This window comes from Ictalurus punctatus, chromosome 20 (assembly GCF_001660625.3).
Source record: "Ictalurus punctatus breed USDA103 chromosome 20, Coco_2.0, whole genome shotgun sequence".
In the NCBI taxonomy this organism is placed as follows: Eukaryota; Metazoa; Chordata; class Actinopteri; order Siluriformes; family Ictaluridae; genus Ictalurus; species Ictalurus punctatus.
In genome coordinates this window covers 15,742,356-15,757,484 of record NC_030435.2, presented here as the reverse complement: position 1 = coordinate 15,757,484, position 15,129 = coordinate 15,742,356, and the positions used below count along the sequence as shown (strand labels likewise).

General features: G+C 37.8%; 1 protein-coding gene across 9 annotated transcripts in view; it reads left to right on the top strand.

The window, feature by feature from the left end:
• The window catches only part of gpc5c (glypican 5c), a 143,225-nt gene that overhangs the window by 89,754 nt on the left and 38,342 nt on the right, over window positions 1-15,129 (top strand). For 8 of the 9 annotated variants that reach the window (XR_008393054.1, XM_053673546.1, XM_053673544.1 and 5 more), the window contains one exon: window positions 80-202. The exons of the other annotated variant lie outside the window; for it this stretch is intronic. Coding sequence is in view for 7 of the 8 variants with exons in the window: in XM_053673546.1 (XP_053529521.1) it covers window positions 80-202 (123 nt within the window). In the remaining variant the exon portion in view is untranslated. The remainder of the gene's footprint in view (window positions 1-79; window positions 203-15,129) is intronic. 9 annotated transcript variants of the gene reach the window in all.

Below are 15,129 nucleotides of genomic sequence, written 5' to 3'. Positions count from 1 at the left end.
TCAGTCTCTTTTTAAATAAGTTTTATAATCACAGTTCGGTGAAACCTCACTTTTGTTTAATGATATGCGTTTCTTTTAGAGAGCTCATGAAGTATATTCCACGCTACAAGGCATTTTTTTCGGCAGTGCCGGAGATGCTGTGTGAAGGAGAGGTTGTACGTGATGAACCCACTTGCTGGAGCGGAAACTATGTAGTAGATAGGTGAGTCTCACCTACTGAATTCCACTCTGCTCTCAGTCAAAAACATCTATTGTTTGCATAGAAACAACTGTTATAACATTTGTTGATTTACATTTTATTTAATCTATAGAACCTTTAAAAAAATAAAACTAAGAGAGTGATATATAGGTCAGAAAAAGGAAAAAAGATCAGAGATGGAAAGATTTGAGATATGTGCGCATATATACATATATATATATATATATATATATATATATATATATATATATATATATATATATATATATATATATATATACACACACACACACACACACACACACACACACACACACACACACACACACACACACACACACACTTTATTGATCCCATGAAGGAAACTTTTAAAATGGGATGATTAAGTAGAGAAAAAAGTTAGATAAAAAAATAATAGTATGAAAATAAAGTTTTCATGATTTTTTTTCCCTGTATATGCATATTCAACATGTGTTTATTTGTTTATTTGTTAGGATCCACATTAGCTGTGCCCTAGAACACTGCTAGTCTTCTGGGGTCCACATACATTTAAGAACTCACATTAAAAAACACATAATAAAAACAGTTAACATACATTCAGAAACATACATTAAACGTAACATTCTATTTCATTTCAACATATTCTTAATATTATACTTATGCATAAATGCGTAAAATAGATAACATAATCTGACCCATTGTTATGCTTTCATAGCATCTCTGTTTGCAAAACATCCTATAAATATTATGATCCAAGATGTGCCCTTATATGCCTTTTAAAATTTGATTTTGGTGTTATTTTAGTCAATAACAATGGTGGTGAATTCCATGTTTTCATTACCCTATATAGTACTGCATGTTTAAGGATATTAGTTTTTGATTTGGAGAGTGAAAACCGTTGCCTGTCTGGTGGCATATGCATATGACTCTAGATTACACTTTAATAGACTATACTGATACAATGGAACTTTATATTGTAAAATTTTCCATATTGTTAATAACACTACAGCAATCATCTTGTCTTCCACTTTCAACCGGTTAAGGTGGAAATGCATGCTATTGATATTTGTGCCATATGGACACTGGAGAGTGAGTGTTGCTGCCTTACTCTGTACCCACTGAAGTTTACTTAAATCTTTTTAGCAGCATTACTCCAAATTATCTGGCAATAATTTAGCTGTGAGAAAAAAAGAGTACTTAATACAAGTTTCAGTATATTAGATGTAAAATATTGTCTGCATCGTCTTACTACCGCTAATACGTTTCCCATTATCTTAACAGTATTGTCAATGTGTTTTGACCAGGACAATTTATAATCAAGGATGATATCCAATAGCTTAGTTTCTTTTAATTGCTGAATAAATATATTATTTATATAAAGTTTAAGCTCAGGTTCATGCCTTAACGAATAATTTGAACAAAAAAACTATATTCTTTGTTTAAATAATGGTATCAGTTTGTTTTCATGTGTGTGTGTGCGTGTGTGTGTGTGTGTGTGTTTGTGTGTGTGGCACTGTGTGTGTGGCTGTGTATGTGTGTGAGGAAGTTTATCTTGGCTACTCTTGGAAGTATGCACTTGACTGTTTCACTCAGTGGATTACAGATAGAATGAAGGAATGCAATATGTATTATGAGAGAATGATCTCTCTCGCCTGGAGTCTCACTGCTAATTGCTTTATAATGACTTCTGTAGGTTTCATTGCTGGAGATGTTTAGTTTAGGTTTTGATGCCTGGTTTTAATCTAAGCAACTATGAACTATGCGTCTAAAATACACATAAACTAAATATCTTTTTTGTAACAGTTAAAATTAAATGACAAATAGATTAGTTGGCATTACATCATACCATGTATGCATGTATGTATGTATGTATGTATGTGTGTGTGATATATATATATATATATATATATATATATATATATATATATATATATATATATATATATATATATATATATATATATATATATATATAATATATATACACAGTATCTCACAAAAGGGAGTACACCCCTCACATTTTTGTACATATTTGATTATATCTTTTCATGTGACAACACTGAAGAAATGACACTTTGCTACAATGTAAAGTAGTGAGTTTACAGCTTGTGTAACAGTGTAAATTTGCTGTCCCCTCAAAATAACGCAACACATAGCCATTAATGTCTAAACTGCTGGCAACAAAAGTGAGTACACCCCTGAGTGAAAATGTCCAGATTGGGCCCAAAGTGTCAATAATTACTTTGGCCATCATTATTTTCCAGCACTGCGTTAACCCTCTTGGGCATGGAGTTCACCAGAGCTTCACAGGTTGCCACTGGAGTCCTCTTCCACTCCTCCATGATGACATCACGGAGCTGGTGGATGTTAGAGACTTTGTGCTACTCCACCTTCCATTTGAGGATGCCCCACAGATGCTCAATAGGGTTTAGGTCTGGAGACATGTTTGGCCAGTCCATCACCTTCACCCTCAGGTTCTTTAACAAGGCAGTGGTCATCTTGGAGGTGTGTTTGGGGTCGTTATCATGCTGGAATACTGCATACTGATCATGCTCTGCTTCAGTATGTCACAGTACATATTGGTATTCATGGTTCCCTCAATGAACTGTACCTCCCCAGTGCTGGCAGCACTCATGCAGCCCCAGACCATGACACTCCCACCACCATGCTTGACTGTAGGCAAGACACACTTGTCTTTGTACTCCTCACATGGTTGGCCCCACACACACTTGACACCATCTGAACCAAATAAGTTTATCTTGGTCTCATCAGACCACAGGACATGGTTCCAGTCATCCATGTGATTAGTCTGCTTGTCTTCAGCAAACTGTTTGCGGGCTTTCTTGTGCATCATCTTTAGAAGAGGCTTCCTTCTGGGATGACAGCCATGCAGACCAATTTGATGCAGTGTGCGGTGTATGGTCTGAGCACTGACAGGCTAAGCCCCCCACCCCTTCAACCTCTGCAGAAATGCTGGCAGCACTCATACGTCTATTTCCCAAAGATAACCTCTGGATATGATGTTGAGCATGTGCACTCAACTTCCATGGTCGACCATGGCGGGGCCTGTTCTGAGTGGAACCTGTCCTGTTAAACCGCTCTATGGTCTTGGCCACCATTCTGTAGCTGTGTGAGGGTCTGGAAATCTTCTTATAGCCTAGGCCATCTTTATGTAGAGCAACAATTCTTTTTTTCAGATCCTCAGAGAGTTCTTTGCCATAAGATGCCATGTTGAACTTTCAGTGACCAGTATAAGGGAGTGTGAGAGCGATGACACCAAATTTAACACACCTGCTCCCCATTCACACCTGAGACCTTGTAATACTAACAAGTTACATGACACTGGGGAGGGGAAATGGCTAATTGGGCCCAATTTGGACATTTTCACTTTGGGGTGTACTCACTTTTTTTGCCAGCGGTTTAGACAATAATGGCTGTGTGTTGAGTTATTTTGAGGGGACAGCAAATTTACACTGTTACACAAGCTGTAAAAGATATATTCAAATATTTACAAAAATGTGAGGGGTGTACTCACTTTTGTGAGATACTGTGTGTGTATATATATATATATATATATATATATATATATATATATATATATATATATATATATATATATGCTTATAATTCAGGGTGCTGCAATGAGATTATAAGATATTTCTTTATGTATCTCCCTTGTAAATTTCAGTAACTTACGATATTAAGTAACTTTTTTCCTCATATGACCACATTGCTTTTGTGACATAAAATTAGCATATTTACCTGCCATAAAATAATGTATTTCCATGAAGCAAGAATTCATGTCATTTGAATATTTTAAGAAATCCAAATTTTGAATATTTATGATCATTGTTTTAATTATAGTCATCTAATGCACACTTACTGTAAACTGTAGTGATGGAATATGTGTCCTAAAAGTGATATTAGGCTACATGTAATTAGTCAATTCCCAACAGGCAATATACAGACAAGATTTACTTTGGCTGAGTTACAAATTGTGTTCTATTCAACAATAGTTCGCTACATAGGTATTAGAGCACCTTTATTTTCAAAGTACTTTTGAAAGCTGTGTTTTAATGCTTTCAATTGGAGTCTCAGAGCTGGATGTGAGCCTCCATCATTCTTGATCCTATGCTGTTAGGTCACCCAGCAAATACTTGTCTGCTTCCTAAACGTCTGGCTTCACTTCTTAAAAATAACTCAGTGATCATGGAAACATTTTCACCGTCCCTATCTTTGTCTTTTTTTAGCTGCTTGTTATGCCATTTATTGCCCACTTATTCTTTTCCAAGCCAAAAGAGTCCCATTTTGAGCCTATTTCCATGGCAGCACCCACAATCTTAGCAAACAACAGAGGAGGCATCAATGTCACCACTAAACAGACTGAGAGAGAGAGAGAGAGAGAGAGAGAGACAGAGACAGACAGACAGACAGACAGACAGACAGACACACACTCCATTCTTATTTGTTAATGCTGAACATGTACAAATGATGTCATGCAAGCATTCCACTAGCCCATGTTTATAATTTTCCGTGCACACAGAGACTTTGGAGACAGATTAGGGAGACAGGAATCTAATGTGAGAATAATTCCATTTGATTTCATAAGGATTAAGTTAAAAGAAACACTATGCACCTCAACCCAACCCCTCACCATAACCTCCTAACCTATTGTACAGTTTCAAACATTGGCTTGTGATTATTCTTATCTATTTTCCACAGCCAAGAGGATTTTTAAGCTATCATTTATGATAATTTAAGATAATGTATGTGTCTTTTTTTTGTTGTTGTTAGATTTATATTGTACAATTATTCAAGTAGGGAAGGATAACACATTTCTGCAAATGTAAATGCATTATTGCAAATAATAATTAATTAATTAATGAGTTTTGCTTGTATACTCATTGTATATGCTTTATCTCTAGGATAAAGAGAAATGGAACAAAATAATTAATCCTGAGGAATGGCTTTAGCATAATGCTTAAAATACTGTAATACTTAAAATACTGTATAATGCAAATAAGGTCAATTAAACTGAACTAAAACTCTGTTTTATCATGTGTGGGCTACATCGAGGGCCTAGTTCTGATTTCAGAAGTGGAGATACTATGAAATAAAAATCAAAAATTAAAAGTAACTTCAAAATAACTCAACACACAGCCATTAATGTCTAAACCGCTGGCAACAAAAGTGAGTACACCCCTAAGTGAAAATGTCCAAATTGGGCCCCAAGTCTCAATATTTTGTGTGGCCACCATTATTTTCCAGCACTGCCTTAACCCTCTTGGGCATGGAGTTCACCAGAGCTTCACAGGTTGCCACTGGAGTCCTCTTCCACTCCTCCATGACGACATCACAGAGCTGGTGGATGTTAGAGACCTTGTGCTCCTCCACCTTCCGTTTGAGGATGCCCCACAGATGCTCAATAGGGTTTAGTCAATCACCTTCACCCTCAGCTTCTTTAGCAAGGCAGTGGTCGTCTTGGAGGTGTGTTTGGGGTCGTTATCATGCTGGAATACTGCCCTGCGTCCCAGTCGCCAAAGGGAGGGGATCATGCTCTCATGATCATGCAGCCCCAAACCATGACACTCCCACCACCATGCTTGACTGTAGGCAAGACACTTGTCTTTGTACTCCTCACCTCACGGCTGCAACTGCACACAATTAGAATAAGATAGGACAAGCGGTGCTCCAAACCACACAATACACACTCAGTAATATGCCTAAATAGTAATAACACCAGTGGTAAAGTACAATACTATTTAGTATGGTAGTATGAAGTTTTTAATGCATCCCAAGCATTCCCAACTCCTGATTGCACAGTAAGAAAACACAATAAACTTTACTGTGCACATCTGTGTGCCTGTAACAGTTACCGAGGCCTAGATGAAAAAACAAACCTGTTCATATCTTTTAGCTAGAATAAACTGGGTAGCTCTGACTGGGATTGCCTGATAAACCAGCAGTGCTTATGAATTACTGACCTGTTGTCATGTACTGACTGATGTGACACAAAATTAGGCTATCATAGACATTGCTTATGTGATGTGTTTCTGGAGGAAAACTAACTAGCTGTTTGTTATGTTATGTTGGCAAATCTTTCTATACTGCTAATTGCTAAGTTATCATATTTAATAGAAAAGTATTAGCAAGTTCTTTTTTTGATAGCTTGTTAGCTTCTGCTAACCAATTGCTAAAAATGTGTGTACTGTATTTACATACTGCTGTTTTATAAAACTGTGCATCTTGAAATGCCCTGTATTAATAAGCAGTTCCTTCGAGTCGAGTCTTTCACAATGGCGTGGCCCCAGCTGCACACTCTTGGCTTTCTGTTTGCTCCAAGATTAGTGGTCTTTCCGGGTTAAAGTTCATCTAGCAAAATCAGAGCAGGCAGATGTCAAATTAACTGCTACCAGAAGTGAATCCCATTTTCATATTCTACATTCACTTACATTCAAGTAAACCTTTTTTGCCAGGTGGATTTTATATGTGCCCAATGTGAACATGACTTAACTGTGCTCTTAAGGATTATCATATATCATTCACTTGTTTCCAACCAAATTAAACAACAAATAAATGCCATAGCTGTTCAGCAGCAAAAGAAAACTCCCATCAGTCCTGAATCCTTTTATCATCTCATAGTAAATTGGGTTCTTTCATTCTCTCCCTCCCATTTGCTTTGTTTTCACTCTAACACTTTCTTTCCAGACTACTTTCATGCCTGAATTTGGTGTGTGATTATGTTTGATGTAGCATAGCTGGGAAAAAGACACATGCTTACAAATTTCCTACCAGTCCCAACATCCCTGATTACAGGAGTTCAAGAGCATCATGCTATAAATAACTTATCCCCCTGACAAAAGCATCATTTTTACATGAGCCATAATTAAATGCCTTAAGGAAGATATGATGAAAAAGGGGCATTGTGGACATTAAGGTAGTATATCATAACCACTAATAACCCTTGTATGCAAATCATTGTCATATTCTCGTGTTAAAACAGATAACACCCACAGTACACATGCAGATTTATGACTGTCAGGTGTGTATTTCTATTTTATGTTCTTTGAAATTGCATGTGCAGCTTTGTGTGTGTGTGTGTGTGTGTGTGTGTGTGTGTGTGTGTATGTGTTTTGGAGTGTCCAGCTATTGAACAACATATGAGCATGTGAAAAACTCTCTCATATTCGGGTAGTGCTATATCATACATCCCACAGCACACAGAGATGATTGAATCAGCCACTGAATCATTTGATTCAGTGCTGTTCATTTGATTGATGAACTGACTAATAGCATATGAAGACTGTGTGAATGATGCTAAGTGTATGGTGTTGAACACTGATATGAGAGTATGTGTATAATATCCCCTGTTCAGTGTATGCATTTGGAGGGCACATTCCCAAGCTGGGCGTAGGGATTCTCTCTTCCACTGTTTCCCACACCCCACTCACAGGAGGGCCTTTGTTCCTTGTTTAGGCAGTGATTCAACTCCGTAGTCCACAGTGAGGTTTTCTTCACCCCAGCAGCCCCAACACACCTCTGCATCAGCCAACCTAATCTCATGCCAGCAGCTGAATTTCAGCATTATAGGAACATGTTTGTTGAATTTCAGAACTATGAATTTGTAATAAATGATGTGACCACTAGCCTCACCCTTCACACTAACTTTATGCATCCAAAATGTGTACAGATTCTTATCAATTTGCAGCTGTGAAGCAACTACAGCTCTACAGAATGGTGACCTAGAGAAAGGTCCTGGCAATATTCATCCTTTAAAATCAATTTGTAACTGTTTTCAACACTTTCTCTGATCATAAGCCCCCCTCTCTTTTTTCAATTCAGTTCAAGATCTTTGTATATAAGGCTGTATCAATTACATTTTAAAGCACTGAAGAGACAGGTTGTAATTTAAATAATAATAATAATAATAATAATAATAATAATAATAATAATAATAATAATAATAATAATAATAATTTATCCCTCATCCTACCGACTGGGGTACCCGCAGACCCTTGGGGTGTACTTTTTGTCATATCTCACAGCTGCTTTTTTCTATTATTCCAATTTTTCCTGACTTTGTCAATCAATTTGTTCCTATTGACTTCATATAATTGTTTTCAGTTTCTGTTTCAATTAGTGCTTTTAAAAAAATACCAATGTATTTTTAACCACTAAATTCAGCCTATGCAGTTTTAATAAATGGAACTATTTATTGAGTTCATCTTTCCCATAGGTCATAATTTAAAGTATCACAAACTATCAGGGGGGTAGGGGAACTCTGTCAGTCATTTTGAAGGAGACAGACACAGATGCAGCAGACACAGATGCCTTCATCATCTGGATGGGGAACTTCCCAGAGTGGAAGTTTTCAGAACGTGGCCAACATCGCCGGATCTACCTGAGACAGCTGGGGCATGCCCTGGTCATACCACACATGAAGAGGAGAGCTGATACTGCCATGCTCCAAGCCCCAATCTGAGCAGCAATGACCATCATGGTAGAGAGTAAAACTTCACCTGCTACTGTGGACGTCCAACAATCGGCTGGAAAATCTGCCCAAAAAAGGTGTAACCTTTGCTCCCGAAACATAGACAGGAAGGTAGCAAATGTTTGCTCCTCTTGTCACATGCCAGTATGCCCTGAGCATAGCATGAGCGGAATTGTGTGCTATAAATGCATGTAGCGTGTGGTGTTCATAGTTCAATGTAAACACCATTCATTTGACATATTTTCATGTAAAATTGAAAAATCTAAATTTAAATTACATTTATTCAAACTTTATTTTGACAAGGGGTCATACTGAGACCAAGATCTCTATCTACTTTTGTATTGACAGACAAATAAAATGTCAAAAATGTTGACATTCGAATGACTTTGGGTTTATTTAAATTATTTTATATTGGGGTCAAAATGAGCCTTGTTGGTTTCACCATATAAATATAACACAAACGTCTATTTGAAATTACTGAAAACTAAATAATAACCAGAATCAAAGGATGTTAAATAAGCTTTTAAGTACTAATGTGGATTGGACTTGGTCTAAAAGCTGCAATTTGTATTAAAGAAAAGATATATTTTCATTTTACACAATATGCAGATTAACTATAACTTTCCTAAAATAATAATGATCTGTTAGGGTTTTTTTTTTGTTTTTTTTTCCAGATAACATTAATTACATAACTAATAATATTTTAGAAGAAATAAGTTAACATTTTTCTGTGATGGTTGTTTATTACAGTAGTTTATTCTTGAGGGACCCCAGTCAGTAGTCCTTCTATGTTAAATATGTTGCTAGGATGAGGGCTATCCATCATAGTCAGCCGTGGTGATGTGTTACCACATAATGTGTAGTCAAATGTAATAGTTTGCATACAAAGGATGAAGATATATATATACAAATAAGCCAATTGACTTACTGATGTTTCTATTCTAACTCTGCCAGAATGCTTGGCCCCATTTTAGCCATTTCTGCCCACTGTCACACACTTATTCATCTTTACCAATTAAATCTGTCAATCCCCTGTCACTAGGTCCAAAACTTGTCTGTGACTTATCTAGTCACACCAGTCACAGCACACAGATCTTACACTCATCTGCAATGTGTGAGGACAGTCACCATCTATAATTGGTTACCAGTAATATTCTATTACTGTTAGTTTTTGTTGAGATCCAACTCTTTTTTTATTACATTTTATGTCTGTCTGTCTGTCTGTACTGGGTACCAGCAGAGAACAGTCAGTACTTTCCCATGATCTGCATCTTCTCCTGTAGTCTATGAGTTTGACCTAAACAACACACAAATGCCCTTGGTCCTCTCAAGTATTATACAGACACATCCATACAAACACGATTTTATAGAGAAAGACAAGTATTTTCTAATATGAGCAAATAGACCCGTGCAACCCTGTCCAGAAAGCAGATTGTTTGTGTGGGTTTATGTGTTTTCTAGGATGACTAGATTCACTTTGTAACAACAGGATGCTCCACATGAACTATAGCCACAGGCAAAGAAAGAGGAATGTAGTGGTGGGTGTGTGTATGTGTACTTTTGGATGAAAAGGTTATATAGTCGATGGCCTGGGAACAATTCTTAATGCCTCATATCAGAAAGATCAGACAGCTCCACCAACTATAACAGTGAACTTTTTATATGGGTGTGGAGACACAGCAATAGTAAAGAGAAAGAGAAGAGCAAAAGACAACAAATGAAAAATGTTAGTAATTCAAGATTTTAAAAAAAGACAAAGTGAAAAATAACAGACTGAGAGAAAATAAAGTGTAAAAAAAAACAAACAAAGGGAAATGAGAGCCAAGTATAGAAAGGGCTATTCAAGGCAATTTAAAAGAGAACATCACATTTATACATTTTATATTGAAACAAATTGTCAGGTTTTTTTACAGGCAGTGGTCCTGAACTCAATATGGCTCTGTGTAACTCCTCATCAAATGCATGTAACGTACCTGTATATTCAGGAAGCATGTATTAAATAGCATGTTCATACACACACACACACACATTATATATATATATATATATACAGTGAGGGAAAGAAGTATTTGATCCCCTGCTGATTTTGTACGTTTGCCCACTGACAAAGAAATGAGCAGTCTATAATTTTAATGGTAGATTTATTTGAACAGTGAGAGACAGAATAACAACAAGAAGATCCAGAAAAACGCATGTCAAAAATGTTATAAATTGATTTGCATTTTAATGAGGGAAATAAGTATTTGACCCCCTCTCAATCAGAAAGATTTCTGGCTCCCAGGTGTCTTTTATACAGGTAACGAGCTGAGATTAGGAGCACACTCTTAAAGGGAGTGCTCCTAATCTCAGCTTGTTACCTGTATAAAAGACACCTGTCCACAGAAGCAATCAATCAATCAGATTCCAAACTCTCCACCATGGCCAAGGCCAAAGAGCTCTCCAAGGATGTCAGGGACAAGATTGTAGACCTACACAAGTCTGGAATGGGCTACAAGACCATTGCCAAGCAACTTGGTGAGAAGGTGACAACAGTTGGTGCGATTATTCGCAAATGGAAGAAACACAAAAGAACTGTCGATCTCCCTCGGCCTGGGGCTCCATACAAGATCTCACCTCGTGGAGTTGCATTGATCATGAGAACAGTGAGGAATCAGCCCAGAACTACACGGGAGGATCTTGTCAATGATCTCAAGGCAGCTGGGACCATAGTCATCAAGAAAACAATTGGTAATACACTACGCCGTGAAGGACTGAAATCCTGCAGCGCCCGCAAGGTCCGCTGCTCAAGAAAGCACATATACACGCCCGTCTGAAGTTTGCCAATGAACATCTGAATGATTCAGAGGACAACTGGGTGAAAGTGTTGTGGTCAGATGAGACCAAAATGGAGCTCTTTGGCATCAACTCAACTCGCTGTGTTTGGAGGAGTAGGAATGCTGCCTATGACCCCAAGAACACCATCCCCACTGTCAAACATGGAGGTGGAAACGTTATGCATTGGGGGTGTTTTTCTGCTAAGGGGACAGGACAACTTCACCGCATCAAAGGGACGATGGACGGGGCCATGTACCGTCAAATCTTGGGTGAGAACCTCCTTCCCTCAGCCAGGGCATTGAAAATGGGTCGTGGATGGGTATTCCAGCATGACAATGACCCAATACACATGGCCAAGGCAACAAAGGAGTGGCTCAAGAAGAAGCACATAAAGGTCCTGGAGTGGCCTAGCCAGTCTCCAGACCTTAATCCCATAGAAAATCTGTGGAGGGAGCTGAAGGTTCGAGTTGCCAAACGTCAGCCTCGAAACCTTAATGACTTGGAGAAGATCTGCAAAGAGGAGTGGGACAAAATCCCTCCTGAGATGTGTGCAAACCTGGTGGCCAACTACAAGAAACGTCTGACCTTTGTGATTGCCAACAAGGGTTTTTTCCACCAAGTACTAAGTCATGTTTTGCAGAGGGGTCAAATACTTATTTCCCTCATTAAAATGCAAATCAATTTATAACATTTTTGACGCGTTTTTCTGGATTTTTTTTGTTGTTATTCTGTCTCTCACTGTTCAAATAAATCTACCATTAAAATTATAGACTGATCATTTCTTTGTCAGTGGGCAAACGTACAAAATCAGCAGGGGATCAAATACTTTTTTCCCTCACTGTATATATATATATATATATATATATATATATATATATATATATGTATATATATATATATATATGTATGTATATATATATATATATATATATATATTTATATATATATATATATATATATATATATATATATATATATATATATATATATATATATATACAGTATCTCACAAAAGTGAGTACATCCCTCACATTTTTGTAAATATTTGATTATATCTTTTCATGTGACAACACTGAAGAAATGACACTTTGCTACAATGTAAAGTAGTGAGTGTACAGCTTGTGTAACAGTGTAAATTCACTGTCCCCTCAAAATAACTAAACACAGCCATTAATATCTAAACCGCTGCCAACAAAAGTGAGTACACCCCTAAGTGAAAATGTCCAAATTTGGCCCAAAGTGTCAATATTTTGTGTGGCCACCATTATTTTCCAGCACTGCCTTAACCCTCTTGGGCATGGAGTTCACCAGAGCTTCACAGGTTGCCACTGGAGTCCTCTTCCACTCCTCCATGACGACATCACGGAGCTGGTAGCTGGTGGATGGTAGAGACCTTGTGCTCCTCCACCTTCCATTTGAGGATGCCCCACAGATGCTAAATAGGGTTTGGTCCATCACCTTCACCCTCAGCTTCTTTAGCAAGACAGTGGTCGTCTTGGAGGTGTGTTTGGGGTCGTTATCATGCTGGAATACTGCCCTGCGGCCCAGTCTCCAAAGGGAGGGCATCATGCTCTGTTTCAGTATGTCACAGTACATGTTGGCATTTATCCTTCCCTCAATGAACTGTAGCTCCCCAGTGACGGCAGCACTCGTGCAGCCCCAGACTATGACAGTCCCACCACCATGCTTGAGGGTAGGAAAGACACCCTTGTCTTTGTACTCCTCACATGGTTGGCCCCACACACGCTTGACACCATCTGAACCAAATAAGTTTATCTTGGTTCCAGTAATCCATGTCCTTAGTCTGCTTGTCTTCAGAAAACTGTTTGCGGGCTTTCTTGTGCATCATCTTTAGAAGAGGCTTCCTTCTGGGATGACAGCCATGCAGACAAATTTGATGCAGTGTGCGGAGTATGGTCTGAGCACTGACAGGCTGACCCCCCCACCCCTTCAACCTCTGCAGCAATGCTGGCAGCATTGAGGAGTGGAAGAGGACTTCAGTGGCAACCTGTGAAGCTCTGGTGAACTCCATGCCCAAGAGGGTTAAGGCAGTGCTGGAAAATAATGGTGGCCACACAAAATATTGACACTTTGGGCCCAATTTGGACATTTTCACTTAGGGGTGTACTCACTTTTGTTGCCAGCGGTTTAGACATTAACGGCTGTGTGTTGAGTTATTTTGAGGGGACAGCGAATTTACACTGTTACACAAGCTGTACACTCACTACCTTACATTGTAGCAAAGTGTCATTTTTTCAGTGTTGTCACATGAAAAGATATAATCAAATATTTTCAAAAATGTGAGGGGTGTATTCACTTTTGTGAGATACTGTGTGTGTGTTTATATATATATATATATATATATATATATATATATATATATATATATATATATATATATATATATATATATATTGTATATATTGTATATATTGTATATATATAGTGTCAATATATATATATATATATATATATATATATATATATATATATATATATATATATATATATATATATATACACACACACAGTATCTCACAAAAGTGAATACACCCCTCACATTTTTGAAAATATTTGATTATATCTTTTCATGTGACAACACTGAAAAAATGACACTTTGCTACAATGTAAGGTAGTGAGTGTACAGCTTGTGTAACAGTGTAAATTCGCTGTCCCCTCAAAATAACTCAACACACAGCGGTTTAGACATTAATGGCTGTGTGTTGAGTTATTTTGAGGGGACAGCAAATTTACACTGTTATACAAGCTGTACACTCACTACTTTACATTGTAGCAAAGTGTCATTTCTTCAGTGTTGTCACATATAAAGATATAATCAAAAAGTTACAAAAATGTGAGGGGTGTACTCACTTTTGTGAGATACTGTATATATATATATATATATATATATATATATATATATATATATATATATATATATATATAAGTGCTTAAGTTTGTAATGCTTTACTGGGTTCATGTAGTGTTTCCTCTGAACACCAAACATAGTAAACATGGCTAGTAATGTAAGACACACTGGAACAGGGTGAGTTATATAGCTGAGTGACATAGGGAGTTCTGGGTGTATTCGGCCCAGGGATGAATCTGGACCAGTCCTCTGGGTTAGCTGCACAGGGTGTATGAAAAACAGGAACAGGAGGAACCACCTGCTCTCTTGGTTGGCACGTTCCACCTGGCAGTTGGGTTGCGGATGGTATCCTGAGGTTAGATTGACAGTGGTGTTCATCTTGCTCATGAAGCTTGACCATGCTCGTGATGTGAACTGTGGTCCTCGATCACTGACAATCTCCTCTGTGATTCCAATGTATTGGAACACGTGTTAGAACAGTAGTTCTACTGTGGTAAAGACTGATGGAAGGGATGCTAGTGGAATTTAGCATAGTGACGTCAAGAACCTGCCAACAACCACCAAAATGGTTGTGTTACCCTGAGACTTGAGGCAGGTCAGTGAGGAAATCCCCAGAGGAGATGTGTGACCATGGAAGCTCTGAAATGGGCAGCGGAACAAGTTTGTCTGCTGGCACTGTTCAAGGAGCCTTGGACTGGGCACAGGTAGAACACGACAAGACCACTTGATGCACTCATTTCAGCATGTTCGGCCACC